Source organism: Porites lutea, chromosome 9 (genome assembly GCF_958299795.1).
Source record: "Porites lutea chromosome 9, jaPorLute2.1, whole genome shotgun sequence".
NCBI classification, from domain to species: Eukaryota; Metazoa; Cnidaria; class Anthozoa; order Scleractinia; family Poritidae; genus Porites; species Porites lutea.
In genome coordinates this window covers 1,852,927-1,878,995 of record NC_133209.1, presented here as the reverse complement: position 1 = coordinate 1,878,995, position 26,069 = coordinate 1,852,927, and the positions used below count along the sequence as shown (strand labels likewise).

At 38.2% G+C, this 26,069-nt stretch overlaps 2 protein-coding genes and 3 pseudogenes across 2 annotated transcripts; 1 reads left to right on the top strand and 4 right to left on the bottom strand.

Annotated features, from left to right (window-relative positions):
- The first annotated feature begins 88 nt into the window (after positions 1–88).
- Positions 89–5,060, top strand: LOC140947244 (uncharacterized). The gene is made up of 7 exons (XM_073396301.1): positions 89–346; positions 608–634; positions 2,163–2,359; positions 2,485–2,569; positions 2,685–2,750; positions 3,109–3,254; positions 3,804–5,060. Exons 1-7 carry the CDS (start codon positions 278–280, stop codon positions 3,901–3,903), a joined length of 690 nt encoding a protein of 229 aa, XP_073252402.1. The 5' UTR covers positions 89–277; the 3' UTR covers positions 3,904–5,060.
- On the bottom strand, positions 4,615–8,290 carry LOC140947243 (beta-galactosidase pseudogene; annotated as a pseudogene).
- A 1,555-nt stretch (positions 8,291–9,845) lies between these two features.
- On the bottom strand, positions 9,846–12,680 carry LOC140947511 (beta-galactosidase pseudogene; annotated as a pseudogene).
- Positions 12,681–15,063: 2,383 nt separating this feature from the next.
- Positions 15,064–18,168, bottom strand: LOC140947717 (beta-galactosidase pseudogene; annotated as a pseudogene).
- Positions 18,169–19,473: 1,305 nt separating this feature from the next.
- Positions 19,474–25,859, bottom strand: LOC140947430 (PC3-like endoprotease variant B). Its single transcript, XM_073396538.1, has 2 exons — positions 24,606–25,859; positions 19,474–23,177 (listed from the first exon to the last, which is right to left on the bottom strand). The coding sequence occupies exons 1-2, from the start codon at positions 25,591–25,593 to the stop codon at positions 22,027–22,029; spliced, it is 2,139 nt and encodes a 712-aa protein (XP_073252639.1). The 5' UTR covers positions 25,594–25,859; the 3' UTR covers positions 19,474–22,026.
- Between the last annotated feature and the right edge of the window lie 210 nt (positions 25,860–26,069).

Sequence of the window (26,069 nt, the reverse complement as noted above, 5' to 3'; positions counted from 1 at the left end):
CTCTTGCTCATTTTAGCCAATCAGAAACTTGTCTTTTATATGTCATCAACCGCGGTCTGATTGCGGGCGTTTTTCAATTTTTTTCCGGTCTGGGATTTGTTTATCGTGTATGAAGCTTGTGTTTATAATTTATTGTATTCCGATGTAAGCCGCAAAACACAGGTTACCTTGTGAATTTGGCATGAATTATTGATATTCTGGATAGAGATACCTTAGGCTGTTTCACACTTTTTCGCAAAATGTGGCGACTGAACTATAGAAATTGAACGCACAGGACATGTCGATTGAGATTCAAACGACATCTGCGGTCGATGACGATTTTCTGGAGCTTAAAAGTCGTCTTGAGGTTAGTTTAGCAATAGAATTCTTTGAATGTATTGTATAATTAATTTTATATTATCATTTCAGAAGAATAAATCTCGGTCAGTTCGTCTAGGTTAAATATAAAGTTTAAAGCTGAATCTCGTGTTTTCGGGTTAATTCAGACACAAAGTTATCTTGTCAAATTTTTGTAGGATTTGTCAAATATCTTAGAAACAGGAAACTTAATTAACCTGAAGTTGTTCAACATATCATTTTGTTTCTTTTTTCTTTCATTTCCTTGCAGCCTCTTTTTGATGCAGAACCTTTAAAGGTATGCAAATAACTTATTTTTTATCTTTAATGCTTTATTCCCCGAATTATTTTCAAAATAAGATATTGCATCTAGATTACTGTTTTTACGCTTTCGCACTAAAGTAACTTAATATTGTTATGTTACCTGTTGTCATTTCTTTAGTTCATTTGCATAATATTGACCAAGAACAAAAACTTTGTTAAAAAAAATTAATCTCCCATTGCAAATCCAAATTCTAGAAAACATGGTAAAATATTGTATGTAGTTCCATAAAACGCAGCTTTTGACTGACATTTATCTATAAATTTTATTCTCTTTATGGTAAATAATTTAAGAATTGATTTTAAAAGAGACATTAGGTTGCAAATGGACTAAGTCAGAAATCATGTAAATATGTTTCTTTTGTGCAGTTTACAATGGACTTTGTAAATTTGGTAATAGCTGAATATGAATCACTGTTTGTCACTCCAATAAAAAAACCAATGGAATTTTCATGCAGTAATTCAAAAATATTGTTATAGTACTTCTGCCTTCAATTGGCACACCTAAATAATGATCAGAGTAAAAAATTCACTATTAAGATATAAAAAGATAGCTGTTTTAAAAGAAATGGTTGTCCTCCAACCTTATTCACATGGCTTTTACCTTTAGATCCCACCCCTACCACTTTCCATTGTAACTGTACTCTTAAGACCTACATTTACCATTTTAGGAGAAGTTGCATGAGTGGGGAGGGGTTAGCCTGTGAGCAAGCTCTCTGGCGGCATGGTGGGAAAAGGAGGGAGACCTTGCAACTACGTCTCTGGAATTTGAATATCTGCATCAAAAAAGTCCATGCGAAATGTTGATTAGTGGAGATGACATTAGTAATGACATCATTACCCTTGGCACGTGTTTTTCAATGTTTGTTTACATTCGCACTGACAGCTCAGTCGACGGGGAGCCACAGGGGAATTGGAGGTGGAATTCAAATTCCAGAGAGGTAGTTTCAAGCTCTCCTTCCTTTTCCTGACCTCAGAGAGCTTGCTCCCAGGCTTAGAAGGGAGGGGTAAGCATGGGGCTTATCAAGAAGGGGAGCTGTATAGGTTGTGTGGGGGTATGTAATTTAACAAAACACAGTGCTCATAGCAAAGAGCAGCAAAGAACATAGAGACACTGCATGGTACAGTAAAATTCTGCCCCCCTCCCCCCCCACCACCACTGATACTACCCTTTCATTATTATAGCAAAATTAGCTCAGCACTAACTTTAAAAAATGCAGCCATGTTCATTTTTTAAAACCTAGGTTATTTGCATGACCCAGTAGGTACTCCAGTTCCTGTTGTGGATGATGGAGATGACTGTCTGACAAAGTGTTTTGAGTGAAATCATATTATTAAAATAGTTATATACTTGGATCAAATGTCAAGCATTAACCAGTATATTAATATTGTAGTCTTTTGGTTTATTAGTCTGACCGTAAAAACTTTGATAACACAGGAGGTAGTGCTAAGTTTAATTGAGTGAGGGAAAGGCATACAAAACAAATATATTATTTTATCTATAGGCTCAGAGTGATGCCTGCCTGAGGCGCTTTTTAAGGGCTTTTCAGGATGTTGATGAGGCATACAGTGCACTGATCAAGTACGTTGACTGGAGAGAGGAATATGGAGTAAACTGTCTGAGTAGAGGTGATGATGACATTGAAGAACAACTGGCCTTAGGAAAAGCAGAAGTGCTGGACTTTCCAGACCACAGGGGAAGGTCAGATTTGAACCACAACATAAATTTGTGATATATTTTAAGTTCAAAAGTGGGATTTTTGCTTAAGGAAAAAAACCAATTCCCAATAAAAGTAACACAGATTCTTTTTTAATATGCTTACTTAGACCTATTGTCCTAGTGACTGTCAGAAATCATGATGCAAGAAGCAGAGATCTGAATGTACTCACCAAGTTTATTATTTATATCCTGGTAAGTGCCGCACAAGTTAAAGATATAAAAATAGTAATGGAGATTCTATGGTGAACAACTTAACTATTTGAGTTCATGTTATTGCATAACTTATCACATACATTTGAACTTTTAGGAGGAAGCAACTAGAAAGTGTAACGAGGATGTTATTGACAACCTTTGCATTACGTTTGATTTAAAGGTATGAGGATTTAAACTAGGCATGGTAACTGTGATGTACTCACAGTATTTGTCTTTTTTGGAAGTCAGAGATAAGCATGTAGATAACCCAAACAACAGCATCATTTTTTAAATCTAAAGTTAATATAAACCTTTTTTATCTTGTTCTTCAAAAGTACATTATTTGGAGTATAACGCTAGTTTGTTTTGTGTTTCCAGAGAAGGTCCAACCCTTCAACAAATGCCTGGGGGTGGGGGGGGGCGGGGGGTGAACTCCACCAACCTCACTTCTGTTAGGTCTTTCCCAGGCACCCAAATGTCAAGTGACCTATGGAACTGAATTGGTCCAATTGTAACCTTGAGTCTTCATTCCTTCCCAGGGATTTTCATTAAGCAACATGGATTATGGTTTTGTGAAGCAGTTAATTTGGCTGCTCTCCAGGAGATATCCAGAGAGACTTGGAAAATGCCTGATTGTAAATTCTCCATTTATTTTTACTGGCTGTTGGGCCCTCATCAGACTGTGGTAAGTTTCAAGATCACGCTGCAGCCTCTTATGCAGACATTCATTCAGTCTAAAAAGTCATCTGTGTTGTTTAACCGTGACAAAAGATAGATTGAAACGCACCAATCACTTTTGGAGTCTTCATAAACAATACTGACAGAAGACCTATAAAGTCAGAACATAATTGACCAATCAGGTCAATAACCAGAGTGTAATACATGTTTATAAGCCCTCTTTTCCACTACTGTACTGGCTAATTAAAAAAGACAAAAGAGTAACTAAATATACCATCTATATGGAATAAGGTTGATGTAAATGAGGCTTGAAAAAAGTGCTGTCTAGTTGTCCGCGACAGCTGGTGGAATTTCCTACCGGGCAAGTAACTTTTCCTTCCCACTTGCCTGAAGAGCAAACACCCAGGCAGTTCATCTGCCAACTTAATTCATTGTTAAAAATGGTAAATTAAGACTTCCCTAGGGCAAGGAAAGTTTCGAGAGCTACGAGCTGCTCGTCCTAATGGCTGTGTACACACTGGTGACTTTTCAAGCAATTCTTCTCTTTTGGTTCTAGGTTGCATGAAGTGACATCCAGCAAGATTGTTTTTATCAAGAGTAAAGACCATCTGGCAGAGTACATTCCTCTTAATGTTTTACCAAATTCTCTTTTCTAAATAATTGGCACTTCATTTAATATCCTTTCTCTGCCGTCTGTAGTTTCAATACATGATGCTCAGTTGAACTGAAATTTATTGTACATGTAAAATTCACAATATGATAATTAAGCTTGCTATACAATATTATTGGAAGTATTCTTAACGCATACCAACAGGATCTTATTGTATTAATAGGTTATACTATTAAGACATTGATATTTAGTGATTTCTTTTACACAAGCATGGTAAATGAAATCCATTAACCTGTGAGTTAACCTGTGTAAACTATAGTGACAATTACCTTCTAAGAAGAAATAGGCAAATAGCAATATTGGAAGTGTTTCATAAATTTTGGTTTTAATATTATTATAATTTTACTTGTTAATAAAATGCATCTTTCCAGTTTATTTGCACAATTTAAATACAGACATTATTTAGTAAATTTGCAAGGGCTTTAGTTTGAAGTCTGTGGTCTGCCTTTAACAGCAACTGAAGTTACTGGTAAGAAAGCTACAATAGTATATATTTAAAAAAGGGAGTCTTGTCAGTGTTTAGTGAGAAATTCTAATGGATTTATGTAGGAAGACAAAATTTTAAATAAGCTGTTTTTTCTCCAACCTTTATGCATCATTATAGAATCTTAACTGATTCTTGAAATCAGCACATTAACTCTAGTGAAAACAGGTATTGATGGACATTCCATCGTGATGAAATGCAGTTTTACGTCACTCTACTTTTAAAGAAACTTTTTTATTTATCAGTTTTTCACTCTATTTTCAACTATTAAAAATGTAGCAGAATTAAGGGCTGTGCTCAAGTAGTGCCCGGTGACCCCTGGCAGCTAACTTTTGCTCTTGTTCAATGAGGAAATCCTTAGCTTTTTCAAATAAATCCTATCCTGGACACCCTGGATTTCTCAGCTTTAGAGCACACGGCTACCTTCAATTTTTCTTAGAGTACAGCCTTGGAATTGCTGCACTTAATCAATTAGACATGAAACATACAAAGTCAACACCGAGTGCACCTTTTAGCCAATTTCTTAATAAACGTTTTCATCTACTTATTTAATTATTTATTCATTTATTTATCTATTAGTTGCGAAAATGAGTGTATAGTGAACTGTATACGTAGGTGGTTAGTACACATTAAAAATAAATCCTCCTTTGACAGCCATACTTGCTGAGATATGAAATCATTGCAAAGACTAATATGAAGTAATTACAAATCATAGGTAAATAAAGATCTTTGAAACACTCTATAAACATCCCACCAACACTGGTTATAGGCACAGGGTGGATGACCAGCTTGACCAACACTCACAGTTTTATTTAACCACTCAGGAGGAACTGCAACCTTTCAGATATCATACTCACTTCTGAGAAGGAAATCAGGGAACTAAATTTACAAAAAACACAATTTTAGGTTTCACAATATGAGATAAGAAAACGTAAGACGATTTATTTAACGTCAAGTACACAGGCAGTGGTTAACGCAGTCTCCCCAGCAGGAGACTCATGTGAAGTGCGTTTGACAGTTATCAAAACGAAAAAAACAAGTTACTATACACACACAAGGTTAATATTTCTACAAAGATGGATCTTACTTTCTTTGATAAATTCAATGTAAAAGGGGTTAATACAAAGGAACTAGCAAAACTAGAAAATTGTTTTCAAAGTGATCTATGCTAGTGTTGCAACATTTCAGAATGTATACACTAAACATCTCACAATAAAATATCATGTTTTCATGATCGATGTTTTGACAAACATTCTAAAATATTCTATCCATATTTCCTGTTATTATCTAAATCTACAATATATCAATAAACAAGTTCATTGCTGGTGTGAACAGCAAGTATAGTGCTTACTAAAGTCCCAGTCTCATAGCTTTACAAAATTTAATCAGGTCTTTTCACTACTTAAAAGACAAGAAACCTATACTGTCAAACTCTTTTTTGAGGTGGTGGGTTCTTGTAATGACATGAATATTTTTGTTTTGTAGAAAGGGTAAGATGGATTTAAATCCTTTATAGTAGTATTTTTTTGTTGTTGTTTTCTATTTCCTACAATCTCTCCTCCTACAAAGCTTCACAAATTAAGTCAGCTGGTTCTTATATGTTTTGATCCATGGATGACCTATTCAGTGCAATCAAACAGTATTACAGTGCGATTGGGAAAACTGTGAACACTTGAAATATCTCAGGAATGTTTATTGTGTTATGACTAATCACAGCAAAGATCAGGACACGTTCTTCCATGCGGTTCAGTTTTCCCATGCCTGATTGGCTTTTTTCTTGCAACACAATAACATTCCAGAAATATCTCTGGTGTTCATGGTTATCCCAGTTTGACAGTAACACTGCAGTTTCCATGTATGGGTCAATGAAATTTCTCAGTTTTTAAAGTGTTTACACTGAATTCACCATCTACTATAGGATGTACAGTCCCATTTAAAATAGGAGTTGTCACAAACTCAACAAAACAAGTTTCAGAAGATTCACAGGGAGCACCATCCAACTCCAGTATCACAACGCTGGCAGTTTTCTGCTTGAGGGATATCACATTTGCTGGTACAAACAATGTGACTTGTGGACCAATCACAGGCCAGTAACGACCCAAATTAAAGCCATTTACAAACACTTGCCCTTTGCTCCATCCAGGCAGGTGAAGAAATGTGTCATACGAGGAATTTACGAAGAATTCCCCGTGAAAAAATGTAGGTGCAAAGCTGTTAGTAAATAACTCCTTTTGGTGTTGCTCAATGTTAAGATAGCCATCTGTGGCTGAAAAGACATTGTCTAAGTTTATAGGATATGTCTTCCAATTGACAAGAACTGCACCATTTATTGTAACATTACCAACGATCCCTTTAGGCTCAGCATAACCTTGATTGGCTCTTCCCATATTTTCCACCAAAATATCAAGCTGCAACTCATTCTGAATGATGAGAGATGCAGTCTGATCTTTAGGATCACGGTACATGGTAGCTTGACGAATTTTTCCCACATACACAATGGCTCGGTCACGTGCTAAGCTAGTGATATTCAAGACAACTGTTGACTGAGCAAACTCTGCAGGAATTTGTGTTCGATAAAGAATGAATCCATAGCTTTGTCCAATTTGTTCCATGGTTAAAGGAAAGGTTGAATTTACAGGGCCATGAGGAGCAGAAAGTTTTGGCACAGCATCAAGGAAGGTTGAAAGTTGTGTCATTTGAACTTTACCATATGCAAACTTTGTAGTGTTTGGTGGGATGGGAATCTCAGGTATCTTCTCGTACTTGGCAATTGTCTCTCGCAGGACATGAAATTTTGTAGTTGTATCACCAGCTTCTGTCAAAGGTGCATCATAATCATAACTCGTAATGCTCGTCAGTAAAGTTTGATGGTAACTTCCACCATTCATGAAACCAAAGTTAGTACCTCCCATGTACATGTAAAAGACTACAGATACATTCATTGCCAGCATTTTGTCAAAAGTCTGATCAACTTTCTGTGCAGATCTGGTTTGGTGAGGTACACTCCAGTGATCCAACCACCCTGGGTAATACTCAGTGACTACCAAAGGTCCCCTGGGGGCAAACTTCCGCTTTGCTGCAGATGCCCTATCTAAATTACTTCCGGCGCCAATGTCCAAAGTGGGATACAGGGAAGGGATAGTACCACACTTTAATAAAGACTCACGGACGCCATTGTTTGAAAAAAGAATAACATTACTACCAAGGTATTTACGAAACAACTCTTCAAGAAACTTCAAATAGTTCAGATCACATGCCCTGTAATACCCATACTCATTTTCAACTTGGACTGATATGATTGGTCCCCCATTTGAGTACAGCAATGGCTTCATCATGGGCAATAGCACGCTCAGCCAGGACTCTGCATACGATAGGTATTGCTTGTTGTCCATGGTTCTTAAGGAAATCGATGAGTTCTTCATCAATAACCATGATGGATACCCGCCATTTTCCCACTCAGCGCAAATATAAGGTCCGGGTCTGAGAATCACTAGAAGTCCAATGCTGTTAGCGAGTTCTATAAAGCTCACAAGATCTGCATCGCCTTTGAAGTTGTACTGGCCATGAACTGGTTCGTGAATATTCCAAGCGACGTAAGTTTGGACTGAGTTTAAACCGCCAGCTTTCATTTTCATGAGCCTGTCTTTCCAGTAGAAACGAGGAACCCTGAAATAGTGAAAGCACCCAGCGATGTAACGAAAGGGTTTACCATCTTTGAGAAAGCAGTTGTTCTCGTAATCTATAACAAAAGATCTTGACTCGGAGTACTTGAGAGCACACAAGAAAATTAACACAACAATCAGCAGTCCCGACACTGTAGCCATCTTGCTGAGCTCTTTGAGTGTTTTAAAACACAATCATTTTGTTCCTCTAATATATGCATAATTTCCGACACTCAATAATGTCACGAGTCGGTCACATGAGTTGTACACCCGCCAAATCGTGTTGATTCTCAGTTTTCTTCTACGAGTTCTCATGCCCTCCGGAAATCTCGTCGATTCAGTCGTAACACTATGAAACATGGTATCTCACGGTCGCAGTAGCCTCTAATTATAACCCAGGCCTGTTATCGTCCATTTTAACACCTATACTGACGTGCCCCCGGTCACGCCTTAGACACGCCTACCGCAATGGCCTTGTCAGATGAAAGGGGTTCTTTTACCGTTTTTTCCTCAAGGAAGAGAGGCTAACGGGGCCGCATGGTAGGGCAAAGAAATCCCTGACCCAATGAAAGCCGTTTGAAGCGAGTGTACGTAATAATCAAAATACCTCTTGAGTTCTGCCTTTTAGTCAAAATGACCCACCTTGCATCTTTCTCTGGTGGTGTTTAACAAAAAAAAAAAACAAAGAAAAGCGGGTCACCAAAATACTCCATATACGTTTGGGGTATCTGTAAAAATGAATGAAAATTTAAAGGTTCAAAGTTTCACTAGCAAGCATGCCCCATGACACTCCTACTTTATTGTCCTTTTCAGCAAAAACTTCAATCAGTGGTAAAGTCAACTGTTCTTGATGGCCTCTAATTGTCTATTTTTAAAATAATAAACAACTGGGATGATAACACTGTTAGCAGAGGTTTCTTTCCAGCATAATTTTTGACATCTGCATAGTCATTCAAGCCATTGATATTCCTGTAGTTGGCCTGTTCATGTTCCTGTAAACAAGCCAACTACACGAATATTGACCTGACTTTTTCACTTTCTTCTTAAAATATAAAAAAAGGTCATCACAACATAACATCAAAAATATTTAGGACTAAATAGTGGGATCACTTTATATCACAGGAATGCCCTTCAAATCCCACCAGCCTTCCTCCTCCACTACCCCATAAAAGTAATCATACATAGCAAAGCTGTGTTTACACACTAAGCATTTTTTCTTGCCCGGAAAAATTTGTCAAGAAAACTTGCTTGATTGAATAGGGCTTTCGTAGAAATTGAAATACTGAACATTTTTATTTGTAACCTTATATCGGATGTTCAACAGCATTTGGTAAAATGCTGTGTATCCTCAAGGCATATGGCATATCTGATGAACATGTGAACACAATTGTTAATATGTATGAGAACACTCAGGCACATGTCTTGTCGCCAGATGGAGAAACAGATGGGTTTGAAATCATAGCGGAGGTTTTTCAGGGGAACAATCTTGCCCTATACCTCTTTACAATAATGTCCTTGACCATGCAATGAGGCAAGGATTAAAAGCCGGCAATCCTGCCAGCTTTACAGTTGAACCAAGAGAGAGCAGATGACACCCACCAATCGCAGTTAGCGATATAGACTTTGCTGATGACATTAAGCGTTGATGCTCAATGACCTCAGCCAGATTGATGAAACACATAGTCAGTGCTATTAAGTGTAGAGAATGCAGCTACAAATGTTGGACTACATCTAAATGCAGTTTAAACCTATGCAATCGTTTACAATCAAGATCCACCAGTATATAATGACAGTAAATAATTTATTAAAACCAAAAGCAATGACTCAATAAGAACAGTGACCGATTTTATATTTCTAGGTTTTTGGATTGATGATCCTGTCTAAGACATGACAACAAGAAAAGCCCAACCACCCCACATGATCACGTATGCTTGTAAGAATTGCCCGATTGTCACAAAAGTTCAGTTTTTGGTAGCTCTGACCAAGTGTCCTGACAGATTATAGCAGTTGACTTAATTACAAAAAAGACAGCTGTACTAGAATCTATAGGCAAAAGAGTCGATTGCAACATTGATGCAAAATGTTCTATATACAAAGTTTTAACAGTTCAAAGCACTTTTCCAGCAATGTACAAGATTTATATCAGTTGTCTGTTTGCCTAAGTTATAGCTTTAAAGGAAATACCTTCACCTAATTATGTTAATCAGTTCAGTTTCAGCTTATTTTTTTTACTATTTTTCCCGTAGACAACCACCTCCCGTAAGCGATCACTTTGTCATGCACCAAAGGTGCAGGTCCCTTATGAGAGAGTTAACTGACTGTGTAGGTTATTCTACCAACTGTTAATAACACTAAGTTATAGTAAAGATGAGGAAGATATAAACAATGATGATGTTTGCATAATACAAACAGAACAAAAAGCAACTAAAAATATTGCCAAAACAGTTTTTCAATATCATGCTAACATAGTTTAGAGAAAATCAGGAAAAAGAAAAAGAAAAAAAATTCTTGTGTATGGTACAATCTTTATGTGGAAATTTAAAAAGTTTCAATGAAATCTACCATCTTTTATAGTGTTCACACTGAATTCACCATCTATAGGATGTACAATCCCATTTAAAATAGGAGTTGTCACAAACTCAACAAAACAAGTTTCAGGATATTCACAAGGAGCACCATCCAACTCCAATATCACAACACTGGCAGTTTTCTGCTTGAGTGATATCACATTTGCTGGTACAAACAATGTGACTTGTGGACCAATCACAGGCCAGTAACGACCCAAATTAAAGCCATTTACAAACGCTTGCCCTTTACTCCATCCAGGCAGGTGAAGAAACGTGTCGTATGAGCTATTTACAGGAAATTCTCCATAGAACAAAGTTGGTGCAAAGCTATTATCTGTGGTAAATACCTCTCTTCTGTTTCTGACAGGCTTGGGACGATAGCCAAGTGCATCTGAAGCTGAAAAAAGATTGTCTAAGTTTATAGGATATATCTTCCAGTTCCCAAGAACTGCACCATTTATTGAAACATTGCCAATGATTCCTTTAGGGTCAGCATAACCACCATTGGCTCTTCCCATATTTTCCACCAAAATATCAAGCTGCAACTCATTACCAATGATAAGAAATGCAGTCTGATCTTTACGGTTGTAGTACATTGTAGCTTGGCGAATTTTTCCCACATACACAATGGCTCGGTCACGAGCTAAGTTTGTGATATTCAAGACGACAGTTGACCGAGCAAACTCTGCAGGAATTTGTGTTCGGTAAAGAATGAATCCATAGCTTTGTCCAATTTGTTCCATGGTTAAAGGAAAAGCTGAATACACAGGGCCATGGGGAGCAGAAAGCTTTGGTGCAGCATCAAGGAAGGTTGAAAGTTGGGTCATTTGAACTTTACCATAAGCAAACTTTGTGGTGTTTGGTGGGATGGGAATCTCGGGTATTTTCTCATACTTGGCAATTGTCTCTCGCAGGACATGAAATTTTGTAGTTGTATCCCCAGCTTCTGTCAAGGGTGCATCATAATCATAGCTTGTAATGCGCGGTGGTGACCCTCCACCATTCATGAAACCAAAGTTTGTTCCTCCCATGTACATGTAAAAGGCCACAGATACATTCATTGCCAGCATTTTGTCAAACGTCTCTGCGATAACCTCTGCAGATCTGATTTGGTGAGGTACACTCCACTTATCCATCATCCCTGGATAATACTCACTCACTACCAGGGGTCCCCTAGGTTTTAACTCCCGCACCAATGCAAATGCATTATCTAAATTGGTTCCAGATCCGAAGTCTAGAGTGGGATACAGAGAAGGGATAGTGCCGGTCTTGACTGCATACCCAACAGCTGCATTGTTTGAAAAAAGAATAACATCATTGCCAAGGTATTTACGAGACAACTCTTCAAGAAAATACAAATAACCAAGGTTTCTTTCATGCCTCCAGCCATACTCATTCTCCACTTGCACAGATATGATTGGTCCCCCATTAGAGTACAGCAATGGCTTCATTTTGAGGAAAAGCACCCTTAGCCAGGACTCTACATACGATAGGTATTGCTTATTGTCCATGGTTCTTAAAGAAATCGATGAGTTCTTCATCAACAACCATGACGGATAGCCGCCAAACTCCCACTCGGCACAAATATAAGGACCGGGTCTGAGAATCACCAACAGTCCAACGCTGTTAGCGAGTTCTATAAAACTCTCAAGATCTGCATCGCCTTCGAAGTTGTATTGGCCATGAACCGGTTCATGAATATTCCAAGCGACGTAAGTTTGGACTGAGTTTAAGCCGCCTGCTTTCATTTTCATGAGCCTGTCTTTCCAGTAGAAACGAGGAACCCTGAAATAGTGAAGGCATCCAGCGATGTATCGAAAGGGTTTACCATCTTTGAGAAAGCAGTTGTTCTCGTAATCTATAACAAAAGATCTTGACTCGGAGTACTTGAGAGCACACAAGAAAATTAACACAAAAATCAGCAGTCTCGACACTGTAGCCATTTTGCTGAGCTCTTTACGTGTGTTTTAAAACACATTCGTCTTGTCCATCCAAGATATGCGCGATTTCCGACATTTGATGAGCTCCTGCCGGCAATATTGAATGTATCACAAGGACGTCACATGAGTTGTATGACGCGCCAAATTGTATTGAAATATACTTCTCACCCGGAAAACCCACGCACAAAGTCAAATGAGCCTAAATGCATAAGAGAATACAGTGTATTTCCCTGGGCCATGCCAAGAATTTTGGGAAGTACCTCAATGCTAAGCTTTTGCGTGTGTTTTCCCCAGTGAGAATTATTAGATTTTCAGTTTTCTTTGTACAAGGGCCCCTTCTCATGCCCTCCGGAAATCTCGTTGATACCATCAAAACACTGTGAAACATGATCTATCACCTCAAACCCAGTGCCTGCACAGGTAGCCCAAGCTCGAAATATGAGCATCGGCGAGCATCGGCATTGTTGCGTAACATTCAAAATATAAGGATTTGTATGGGAAAAAAACCTATCGTTTCTGTAACCTACGAAAATGAAAGGATTTCAAACCTTATATAAACCTTATATAAACACGGGAGCCGATTAATCGGCTCCTGATAAACCTTATATAGAGGGAGAAAACCGTTTACATAAAAACCCATAAGACGGCCATAATTCGGCCCGTGGAGTACACAGGAGAGACGTAACACACATTTTAAGTAAGGTAAGCTGTTTTTTATTGAAATCCTTTCATTTTCGTAGGTTACAGAAACAATAGGTTTTTATTTTCCCACACAAATCCTTATATTTTGAATGTTACGCAACAATGCCGATGCTCATATTTCGAGCTTGGGCTACCTGGGGTGCCTGTTATCACCCAATGATTACTGCCTGTTTGTACTTCGTTTACAGCTATTTCGAGAAACGTTGTCGGAAAAAGTGCACGCGACAATCCCGAAAGGTCACTGCTCTTCAAAGAAATTTGAAAGAATGGCACTAGAGGTCATGGACGTATGTTTGCGACTGCTAAAGGAAAGCAACAAAAGGTAGATTCGACAGCTACAGTGTCAGGAACGCCGTATTGATCTTATCCCATATTACCTTCCGGGATTATCGCGTGCACATTTTTTCCGACAACCTTTCTCGAAATAGCTTTGACGAGCCCCCAGTCACGCCTCACACACGCCTACTTTACAAAATCACAAGTACACGATTGCATAACAATATCCGATGATGAGTAATCAATGTGCATTGTCACATCCCCTTTGTTTTGAAAGTTCATTGTTCTAGAATAAAAAGATCAAAATCGAAATGTGTTATCGCTGATTCTCAACTGCTGGCTACGTGTGTGTTTACATGACACCGGGGCGGCTTTCGACCCGGAGCGAGTTCACTCCGGTTCCCTCTCATGGCACTATATTTGTTTACATGATACCACCACAAAATGTCATGCCGGCGCGAGTCACTCCGGCGTGAGTTTACCTTGGTTCTTCTACCGGGGCGAGAATTTCAGTCCGGTACGAAATCTCGCAACGGTATCATGTAACAGCTGATGTAAACGCGAAACGACCACCCGTTTCTGTGCGAAATCGGTCTGCAGACTGGAAGGGGTAGCGCATGCCTAGTGTTTGCAATTTTGAACCAAACGTGTGTTTTACCAACATGAAGTGTACCTTCAAATAACGAGATATTAAAACCGGTTACACTTCTGTACTTCTCATGATTTTCTCCGGAGAATGGATCAAGGTTTGAGGGATCAGAATACCGCCTTTTCCAAATATTTGAAGTCAAAATGACCCACCTTACATCTTTCTTCTGGTGGTGTTTAACAAAAAAAAAATTAAGAAAAGCGGGTCACCAAAAAATATTCCATATGAGTTTGGGGGATCTGTAAAAATGCAAATAGTCAGAGCCAGAATCAAGGCTTTGAAAATTTAAATATTTAAATCTTCACCAGGGAGCATGCCCCAAGACACTCCTACTTTATTATATATGTTACACTTTACAGCAAAAACTTCAATTCGTGACGTCGAAGTTTTTAAGGGAGCCATTCTGAATAGGACTATTGATGTGTTTCCTTATTTTTAAATGTTTTTTTTAATCGATCTCTTAGTCTTTAGTTACGTCTTCTCATCGGGAAATCGGAAATGAACAGCAAAAGATTTATATCTCGCCTCATTGATTATAGCCTGCGAGAGCACGAAAATACGTCTGCGGTTCGCTGGCTACATTGATCAGAAACTTATCTGATTTTTGTTTTGTCATCGACTGGGACATTTGACTTGATTTTTTATAACTCTATGTGATTTCTTGGAATTTTGAATTGCGGAGGGGTTTTGCCGGAATTTTGTACTGATATTGACGTTTTCTTTTTATGAAAGTATTTCACTAAAGTTTTGAAGGCAGCTTTTTATAAGATTTTATTATCATGATAATAATAAGTCAGTGGTAAAGTCAACTGTTCTTGATGGCCTCTAATTGTCTATTTTCAAAATAATAAACAACTGGGATGATAACACTGTTAGCAGAAGTTTATTTCCAGCATGGTTTTTAGCATGTGCAAAGTCATTCGAGCCATTGATATTCCTGTAGTTGGCATGTTCATGTTTCTGTAAACAAGCCACCTGACTTCTTGTTTTTCACTTTCTTTTAGAAAAAAAAGGTCATCAAAACATAACATGAAAAATATTTAGGACTAAAACACGGTGCAGCAAAACCTATGTCTGATTTATTTGTCCAAGGCAGGTAGAAATTTAGTCCAGACGTGTAAGCCTTTGACATGACTTGTCCGTGGGACAAGCACATTTTAATTTATTACTGTGAGTTTCACAGTAATAAATTTTATTGGATGTTTACACAAGTGACAGCGTGAATTCCACAATAATTGTGGAATTATTATTTTATACTACTAACTATACAAACTAACCATTACTGCAAAAGAATGTAAAGAAATATAAGACAAAACAAAATAGTTGAACAAATTCAAGAAATAGCATACAGCACAAGAATTTTCAAAACACAGCACATCCTCAGTAACATGATTTTTGAAAGTGATGCAAATAACAATAATAATATAAAGGACTTTAATAGATAACACAATTACTGGAAATTCCAGTAGTTTCCATTGTGGTCCAGATACAAATATAAAATATTAAAAAGTACAAAAAAACACAAACAAAAATGATAAAAACTTCAGAAAAGAGATAACAAATCAGTAATTTCTAATAATTTCTGCTAATAATAAAATGTTCATTTTCAAAATTACAGTCTAAAAAATGTTTATGTAATGTATTCATTTTTCAATTTGGCCAGAGCACTCAGACCCCTTATGCTATTCTACCAACTATTAAGAACACTAATTTAGAGTACAGATGATGATGATGTTAAGAAAATAATGATGATGATGATGATGATGATTCCAAAATACAACCAGAACAAAACACACCTGAAAATATTGCAAAAACAGTTTTTCAATATCATGCTAGCAGAGCTTAGCCTTAAATCAGGACAAAGAAAAGGAACGAGAAATCTCTTTGTCATGGATGGGATAAACTTTTCTACACAGAGTCAATAGACTAACCAAAACAATTTATTTTACAAAATTTCTTGTGTATAGTTCAATCTTTATGTGGAAATAAAAAAAACGTTTCAATGAAATTTACCATTTTTAATACTGTTCACACTGAATTCACCATCTATAGGATGTACAATCCCATTTAAAATAGGAGTTGTCACAAGCTCAACAAAACAAGTTTCAGGATATTCACAGGGAGCACCATCCAACTCCAGTATCACAACGCTGGCGGTTTTCTGCTTGAGTGATATCACATTTGCTGGTACAAACAATGTGACTTGTGGACCAATCACAGGCCAGTAACGACCCAAATTAAAGCCATTTACAAACGCTTGCCCTTTACTCCATCCAGGCAGGTGAAGAAATGTGTCGTAAGAGGAATTTACAGGAAATTCTCCGTAGAACAAAGTAGGTGCAAAGCTATTATCTGTGGTAAATACCTTTTTACCGTTTTTCTCAGGCTTGGGAAGATAATCAAGTGCATCTGAAGCTGAAAAGAGATTGTCTAAGTTTATAGGATATATCTTCCAGTTGATTAGAACGGCACCATTTATTGTAACATTGCCAATGATCCCTTTAGGGTCAGCAATACCACCGTTGGCTCTTCCCATATTTTCCACCAAAATATCAAGCTGCAACTCATTCCCAATGATAAGAAATGCAGTCTGATCTTTAGGGTTATGGTACATTGTAGCTTGGCGAAGTTTTCCAACATACACAATGGCTCGGTCACGAGCTAAGTTAGTGATATTCAAGACAACAGCTGACTGAGCAAACTCTGCAGGAATTTGTGTTCGGTAAAGAATGAATCCATAGCTTTGACCAATTTGTTCCATAGTCAAAGGAAAAGCTGAATACACAGGGCCATGGGGAGCAGAAAGCTTTGGTGCAGCATCAAGGAAGGTTGAAAGCTGTGTCATTTGAACTTTACCATATGCAAACTTTGTGGTGTTTGGTGGGATGGGAATCTCAGGTATTTTCTCATACTTGGCAATTGTCTCTCGCAGAATGTGAAACTTGGTGGTTGTATCCCCAGCTTCTGTCAAGGGTGCATCATAATCATAGCTTGTAATGCGCGGTGTTGACCCTCCTCCATTCAGGAAACCAAAGTTAGTACCTCCCATGTACATGTAAAAGTTCACAGATACATTCATTGCCAGCATTTTGTCAAAAGTCTTGGCCACATCCTCTGCAGCTTTGGTTTGGTGGGGTATACTCCACTGATCCAGCCACCCTGGATAATACTCGCTAACTACCAGGGGTCCCCTTGGTTTTAACTCCCGCACAAATGAAAATGCTTCATCTAAATCGGTTCCAGGTCCGAAGTCTAAAGTGGGATACAGAGAAGGGATAGTGCCGCTCTTGACTGCAGACTCCGAAGCTCCATTGTTTGAAAAAAGAACAACATCATAGCCAAGGTATTTACGAGACAACTCTTCAAGAAAATACAAATAACTGAGGTTTTTTTCATACCTCCAGCCATACTCATTCTCCACTTGCACAGATATGATTGGTCCCCCATTAGAGTACAGCAATGGCTTCATTTTGGGCAAAAGCACGCTCAGCCAGGACTCTGCATACGATAGGTATTGCTTGTTGTCCATGGTTCTTAAAGAAATTGATGAGTTCTTCATCAACAACCATGAAGGATAGCCGCCAAACTCCCACTCGGCACAAATATAAGGTCCGGGTCTGAGAATCACCAACAGTCCAACGCTGTTAGCGAGTTCTATAAAGCTCACAAGATCTGCATCGCCTTCAAAGTTGTACTGGCCATGAACCGGTTCATGAATATTCCAAGCGACGTAAGTTTGGACTGAGTTTAAACCGCCTGCTTTCATTTTCATGAGCCTGTCTTTCCAGTAGAAACGAGGAACCCTAAAATAGTGGAAGCATCCAGAAATGTAACGAAAGGGTTTGCCATCCTTGAGAAAACAGTTGTTTTCGTAATCTATAACGAAAGATCGTGCCTCGGAGTACCCAAAAATACACAAAAAAGTTAAAAGAAGAAGAAACGCTTTCAACTCGGAAGCCATTGTTGTTGAATTCTGCTTCGTCACATGCACCACAGGTGACCCAAAGTGGATGTTGATACGTAACCCGATACGTAACCTTCTGTAGCCTGCGAAAACATCCGTTCCTCCGCGTTCTGGCACCAATCAGAAGCCAGAACGGCGGCGACCGTTTGGAACTGGTCTGGTCTTGTCCCCAGGGGCTCTTCTCGCCCTTCTTTACTTTTCTTCGTGCCATATATATTTTCCGCCCGTTTAGACTTTCTCTCGCCCCCTTTATGTGCCCCTGGGTCTCCGAGGATGCCGCGCTCTTAGCTGCTGGGGACGTTTCGCGCGGAGGCGAAGAGCAAGGAGAAACGGATGTTTTCGCAGGCTACGAAATTTCAGTAAAAGGTTTTGTATGGGGAAAAACGATTATTCCCGGTGTTGTAGGTGTTCAATAGAAAACGACTTATCTCATTTAAAGGTGTGAAACTTCTTTCTTGTGTGGTCCGCGATTCGGTTTACGGCCATTTTTAGGTAAGAGATAAATGTCGGGACAGCAACTACATTCAAAGCTATAAAGGCTAACAAAGCATTCCCATCAGGAATTACAAAAAGAACATGATGGGACCCAATCAGCTAAATTTGCTAAAATTCCTAAATGTTATCACAGAAGCCCACGGTCATTTAGGGGCGGATGCAGGATTTTTTTAGGAGGGGGTGCACTCGTCTCTTGCTCTACTTCAACACCAATATACCACATAGTTTTTTTTTTTCGCAGAATACCAGTTGTATTAGAAAACCGCAGGTCATCTCAGGGGGGGGGGGGGGGGGCGCATCCCCCGCACCCTCCCCCTAGATCCGCCCCTGTCATAGAGATTCAATTTTCTTTCGCCCAATTTAATGCAAAGAGAACGGGTGATAGGCTATTGCAGAGCACTGGTTTGTTTGATTGCAAGGGAAACTGAACACTTAATGTTGCCCTTAATGACAAGGGAAACTGTGAGTTTTGTTCCCCTAACCTATGATCGCTGGTCATGTTTTCCTGAGTTTCTTAATCAATCGCCTAGGAGAACATTATATTGAGATTGTATTGAGGGTCAAAAGGAAGCGAATTTTGGAGACAGCTTTGACACATGACATGGGAAACGTTCCAATCTAATCAAATAACTTTTTCCAGTAGGGAAGTATATCAAACAGGTTTGACTATACAATGGTCGAGTAAGCTTCCATATATACGTCATTTTGCGGGGAAACCAGTGGTAGCGTCGCCAAATGTCGGCTGTTTTCACAGGCTACCCAATCTACAGCTTTCCCATCATTGTCCATATGACAAATCAATGACACATACACAACATCAAGTAATCCTGGTTTAATGCTAGCATTCAGAGATAAACGTGTTACAGATGTTATGAAAAGTTAGAACTAAAAGAATTCTACTCACATGGCATGACAACAGCATTTCTAAATTATTGTTATCAAACTTATGTAGAGGGTCATCTAGGAAAGTGCACATTTTCTGAGTGAAAGTGTAAAAGATGTTGTCTTACAACAATACAATTAACAAAGATCATAAAAATAAACAATAATTATTATATTAATTTAGTTACTCTCAGTAAATTAATATGATGGTGATATTATTTTATGAACCCACTTCTTTTCATAAATATATTGCAGTCCACTATTTCACTTTTACTCTTTGCCCACATTTATTTTAATTACAGCTTGAACATTCACAATATTATTGTACCTGACAATAAATTTTAGAGGGGCACTGTTTACAAGGAAATGGGTTATTTACATATTTTTACTTTTTTATTTATGAGTAGACCAGTGTATATTTTCTTTTTACCTTTGTGAAAGTTAATTTAACAACTACAAGAATTTACTACTTTAGATTGATGCCTCTGTTGGTGTGCTGTTCCAGAAGATATCAGGTATCCCAGGTATGTTTGCCTCGAGCACATCCTCCACCCCTCAGTGATTTTGTTACAAATAGTTATGGTGAGTTATGGGACTCATCTTGAGAAAAATCATGAGTTCCAGTTAAAATAACTAGTCCGAAATTGAAAATGCTTGGGTCTTTATGCAACCAGACAGTTTATCTGAAGACAGACTCCAAAATTCTGTATTAGAGTATACTAAAATTAAAATATAGTCCTTCTATTTTAAAGCGCAACAAAGGTTAAAAGAAATATGCATCGTTTAACAACAGCCATAACAAATGCCACAGAAATTACATGAACCGGAGGTTTCTACAAATGCACATGATCAGAGCGATTGATCAATCTTTGTGTCCTACAGGATGCATGCCGTGAATTATCTGAGGTCTTTGGGGACTTTTATGCATCAGGGATGTAGGACGCAGAGGTAACAAAATCACTGACCCGTTTGAAAAGTTCACCTTATGTAGTTTCAAACGTGCAGTCTACTTCCCTCCCCTACACAATTCCCTGTCAAAAATACAGATATTTTCTGGAACCACATAACCAGCTGATAACTTCTGAAGTTATTACACCTGGAGTGAACAAAACATTCTTGATATGTTTTCCAGCAATCTGACAAGTTGATTAAACAAACTACATTAGTTAAGGATTAATGATGTAAAAATTAACATTTGTGTTCTTGAACACAGCAAGTGGAATTGACTTTTTTAGAAACTTAACATTTTTTAGCTGCTGCCCAGCCAAAAGGCATAATAGTGTAGCATCTTCATTACCAGTATTCAAACTGCGATAAAATCTCATTGCTAAGATTAGAAAACCTTAAAATTGTCAGAAATGCTATTTTTGTATGTTCTTTCTATCTCTAACAAGTTTAAAGTTGTATCAAGCCCAAGGGGTACCCTGGATTTCAAGTGACCGGGATGATCCAATGGGGGCAAAAATCAAAACCAAAACAATCCCTAGGGCATCAGATTGTTCTGAACACCCCCCAAAAAATCCCCACTTAAATCAAGCCATCAAAATACTTGCCAAATTTTCCTACCCAAAAAGATCCCGGAATTGAAAATTTAAAACCCCAAAAAATCCATTGATCATCACTGTTACCGGTACTTGAAATCCAGAGAACCTCCTGGCGTATGAAGTAACATTGGCATGAGAAAGATCATGTGGGCTGTAGCTGCAAAGGAGTAGTAGTAAGTAGACAGTTTGGCAAAATAACTAATAGGGAAAAACTGTAAGCAAATATCGAAACACACAACATTACAACTCCTCAAAATGCTACTTTACCTTTATGTACACACTAGATATATACTAACTACTTGTTAAAACATGACCACTCATTATTAACTTGACTGAGTCCTGCAGTGATGAACAAATTTTTCTACTTTTTAAGGAGAAATAATGAAAATAAAAGTTATCTGTGCAACTGTGCAATCAAAGAATTCATACCAGACGATCATACTCAAATAAACTCTGATATAGCCAAAATACATGTTACATCTTATATGCAGTCAAACCCCGTTAATATGGAGACTGAGGGGACCTTAGAAAGTTTTTGCTGGCGTATTAAAAGGGTGTAAAGCCAAACTGTTCGTAATGATGCGGTGTCTGTGAAGTGGGGCTTGACTGTAATTGACTGTAAAACAAACTGTCACTGACGGTGACGCATAGTTAAAAGGGAATGGAAACTTAATTGACAGTAGCTCTTACGACTAAAATTAACATTACAGCTGTTCATTGCAGCACTCACTCTAATAAATAGGCAATAAATTCACTCACTAACCAAAAAGCTAAAATGATATTGATAATATTCCAGTATCAAAATAAAAGCCAAGTTTAATAAATTAATAACAGTAAATATTTAATGCTTTGTTCAAAAAATAGAATTGGCTACTTTTTGCTATTATGTATTTACCAATCTTTCCATCAACAGAAAACTTTATCATCAAGTTAATTAATACGCTCTACTTTTCACCAGTTCCATACAGGGTCAAAGCCCACTTTGTTACCCTACCAGCATAGGCATTCTTAGAATCTTCTTCATCTTCTTCTGTTAGTAGACTATCTAACTCACCTTCGTCATTGGAAACTGGAAAAACTTGATCACGCATGTAGTCTTCACCAAAGCGTCCATGATGAATTTCATCATGATAATTGCTGTAGTCGTCTACAATTTCATCTCGGCGTGCTTTTAAAAGGTCGTGCTGGATCTCAACTTTTTCTCGCTCTTCAATGTCATTGTCATGCCTGTTGAGCCCTTGGGTAATATCTTGTTTTTTGTGATGAAATTGCAGTTTCCAAGTTCCACTTGGTGACTCATCCCATAGATGTACTGTCATGAAGTCCCAGTCAGTCAGGCCAAACGTGTCTTTGTCCAGGCGGCGAACAGAGAGCAAGGTGCTTTTTGTATTGCCCGGTGAGATGACATCAATGCTAATATCACCACGGAATGCCTTGGACAACCTAAAACTGACTGTGACTTGAACATGTTCCAATTTTCTGACATAGTTGTTGGTGCCTCTACAACCTTCTGTTTGAAGAGTAAGCTCTAAAGTACCACTAAGTGGAATGATATCGCCATTATCAAATGATCCATTTACGACGCACTTATGTTGCTCCCCAACTGACTTCCATTTTAGTGCCTTATCAACCAACTTGCTAGCACTCAAACGACCATAACCAAACTTGTGGTTAAACCACAAACCAGCAGCATTTCTGATCCAGCCATCATCTTCTGGACTGGTCTTCACCGCTGTTTTTACCACTAGGTGCTGCAGATCTCGCCAGGTCAGATCTCGGTTTGCTTCAAGAACCAAAGCAAAAATTCCTGAGGCCAAAGGTGCTGCAGATGATGTGCCACGAAACCGTGCAGTGCATTTGTGATGGAGGTCAGTAGTGACCAGATCTGCCTCACTGGACCCACCACGATGAGTGTCTCCTGTAAAAGTTACTGCCATGGTAGAAGAACACTGCTCATCATAATACGTCGAAAGGCCATATCGACTGACAGCACCAATTGAAATGGTGTAAATGCTTGAAGTGTAACCATCTGCATTGCAATCATCATCGGCTAGGCCTCCATTACCAGTCGCCCACACATAAATTGAACCCTTACCTGAACAGAAGATGGAACACAAATTAATTAATTAACTGATTGAGTAATTTACTTTATTTTTTCTCAGGAAACATATTTCAGGAAATTTCTTGGTATAAACAAACCAAACAGTTAAAGAAAAGAACTGCGACGCACTGTTCAATACAAGCTGTTTCTCAGCATTATTGGCATTCCACCAATGAGGTTGATGCATTCCTCCAGCCGGGTTTTACTTTCCCCATTCACCTTGCACAAATGTTTTCAATTTTACAGTGAAAGCTTTTGTTAATAAATACCCTCAGATGTGACCATTGAAATAACCATCACTATAGCTGATAAACTATGGGAATAATGCTTGTAAGCAAAACCTTCAAGTGGATTTTGTCCAAAGAGGGGAGTATTTTGGCATTGTTGAAATAACTTCAAGATGAGGAAAAAAATAAAATACACATAGTGTGATGAACAAAAAACCACAATAACATTTAACTATCATTTTTTGCATCTTAAAATAAATTAACTGTTGATGGAAACTTTTTAGGCTCAGAATTTTGGGGGTTCCAGTTGATTTCTGATCCAGGGATTTTTGGGGGGTTTTGATGGAAGTTTGAGAGATTTTTTGGGGCTTTGATTTCAGCCCCCCTCTGGATCATCCACCTAGGATTCATAAAACATCCTTAAAATGTTTTTTTTCATTTTTAAAATCTAATTCGGGATTCCTTTTCACTATAAAGCTTGGAAAGTATAAGAACTAGTTGAGTAAAAAATTAATTTGTATTGGATGCCACGGATAATATACTTAAACATTAACCTGATCTTTTATAACCTTTTCTAAAAGCCAGGCGAACTTCGCCCGTTATATAATACACTCGAAACATATTTAGGGAGTGTTTCAAGCTATGAATTTTCTCCATAGTACTATCTAACGACGATGAAATCACATTAAAACCAAACAAAAGTTACAAAAAAAAGAAAAGGAAAATTTACGACATAACATACGTCAAAGAATCTCAATAGAGACTCCTACTTAAATGTAAATAAGGAAAAAAATTTCCTGTCACAATTTTGATTTTTCGCACTTAAATTTCTGAATATACACCAAATAAATTAGTAAGGATTCTTAACCTTTTTTTCAAGGTCCCATTTCTTACAAAAAAGTCACTAGTAGTATGTCAAATTTTCTATTTTTTTAGGATCAAAAATTAGCCTTTAAATTATTAATGAGCTGAAGACCGCAGTTTCCGAATACTAAGAGGGACATTTGGCGTATGTATGCTTAAGACAGATCAAAATGTGATCAGGGCAACCTCGTTCATTTTAGTGATACAATTTTATGCCCGATTCGCCCCAATCGGACATTCATAAAAAAAATCTACTATCGTTACCATCGTACATGACAAAAAGTTTTAAAGAAATACAACTTCATAAGACATTTTTAGATATAAAACTTACCTCCACGGCCCTTCTTCGCTCCATCTGCGAACGCTTTTTGACCAAGCGGCCCCGGTCTACCGAACGTTTTCCCATCGTCTTTTGGACCCCAACAATTACTGTAGATATCAATATAGTCAGACTGAAAGCTCAAAGCGCTAGCTTCAAGTTTATCCGTAGCTGTTCCGTCAAGCATACGAACGCCTCCAAGATTAACGTTGAAAGCGACTCCCACTCCGCATATTCCATTATCTTCTTGCGCTCCAACTTCACCGCCGCATTTAGTTCCGTGAGCGTTGTAAGGATCGCTGTCGTTTGGAAATGGATCGTCATCGTTGTCATTAAAGTCATAACTTGCGTTTTTATCGTAGTTTCTCTTCAAATCAGGATGTGTGTGATCTAATCCGTCGTCAAGAATACTCACAACAGTTCCCTTTCCAGTAAAACCGCGACGCCAAACGTCTAAGACTTCTATATCGGCGCCTACCAAATGTTCATCATTCTGTCCCCAGTTTAGTAAATACCACTGCTTTTCCCATCCAGGGTCGTTGAAAATCCTCTTATACTTTTCCTCGCGAACCTTTCTCTCTAATTCTTTTTCTCTCAAGTATTCGTGCGTTAGATAATCTCTCTTGGTCCTCTCGAGTACGCGTTGTTGTTCAGCCCATTTCACTCTTGGATGATCTGTGAGTTGTTGTGTTCTTTCAAGAGATCTCTTTTTCAATCGGGAATTCGTGCCTTCATGTACAAATTCGAAAACTCCTGGCATATTACCGATTCTTCCATTGTGTGTAAGATCAAAACTTTTCGCTATTTTAGCGGCAAGATCATCGTCATCGGCGTCAAGCTCCACTGCCCAAATGTTCGTGTACACTGGCTTGCCTTCTTCGAGAAGCTCTCCGATATGATCACTTCGATATTCTTCTTCATAATTTTCATTCTGATGAGCTGTTACTGTTAAAACTGCTACAAAAAGTAGTAGTCTTAACATGAGTGTTCTGAGAATCATTTGAGAGAAGCTCACACGGCGCCCTCCGTTCCTAACTTCTGAAAACGCCAACCGCTTCGAAGTCGACCTCTTATATCCCTCGCGAGGAAAGTTGTTTATTATGCTGAATGGCTGTCCAACACCCTCGCACAAAATTCACCAGGGGTGGGAGAGTAGCAGATATGCTTTGAAGCAAAAATTGCCTTCCTTTTGGTGTTAAAAGATCGTAAATTGCCTTCACGGTATCGTTTGAAACTAATATTTCACCCAATAAAAAGAAAATTTGTCAAAGCTACAAAAGGATTTAAAATATATGGCTTGCGTAAATTGCTTTCATTGTATATCCTAAGTTTTTCGTTCTTTGATCTGATTGGTAGATACGGACTTCCAATTTAAAACCAGTGGGTGCTAAAAAATTATTAGATCCGGAAAACTTATCGAGAAAATGCAAATAGGAAAAAGCAAAGATTGCTCATCAGCTGTCTAGAGGGTCATCA

Excerpts from the sequence above, each read along its gene's own strand:
- LOC140947430 (XM_073396538.1), bottom strand. The coding sequence starts at position 25,593 with ATGATTCTCAGAACACTCATGTTAAGACTACTACTTTTTGTAGCAGTT. Across the intron at positions 23,178-24,605 it reads AGCGAAGAAGGGCCGTGGAG|GTAAGGGTTCAATTTATGTG; the intron begins GTAAGTTTTATA and ends TCTTCTGTTCAG.
- LOC140947244 (XM_073396301.1), top strand. The coding sequence starts at position 278 with ATGTCGATTGAGATTCAAACGACATCTGCGGTCGATGACGATTTTCTG. Across the intron at positions 347-607 it reads AGCTTAAAAGTCGTCTTGAG|CCTCTTTTTGATGCAGAACC; the intron begins GTTAGTTTAGCA and ends ATTTCCTTGCAG. Across the intron at positions 635-2,162 it reads TTGATGCAGAACCTTTAAAG|GCTCAGAGTGATGCCTGCCT; the intron begins GTATGCAAATAA and ends TTTTATCTATAG.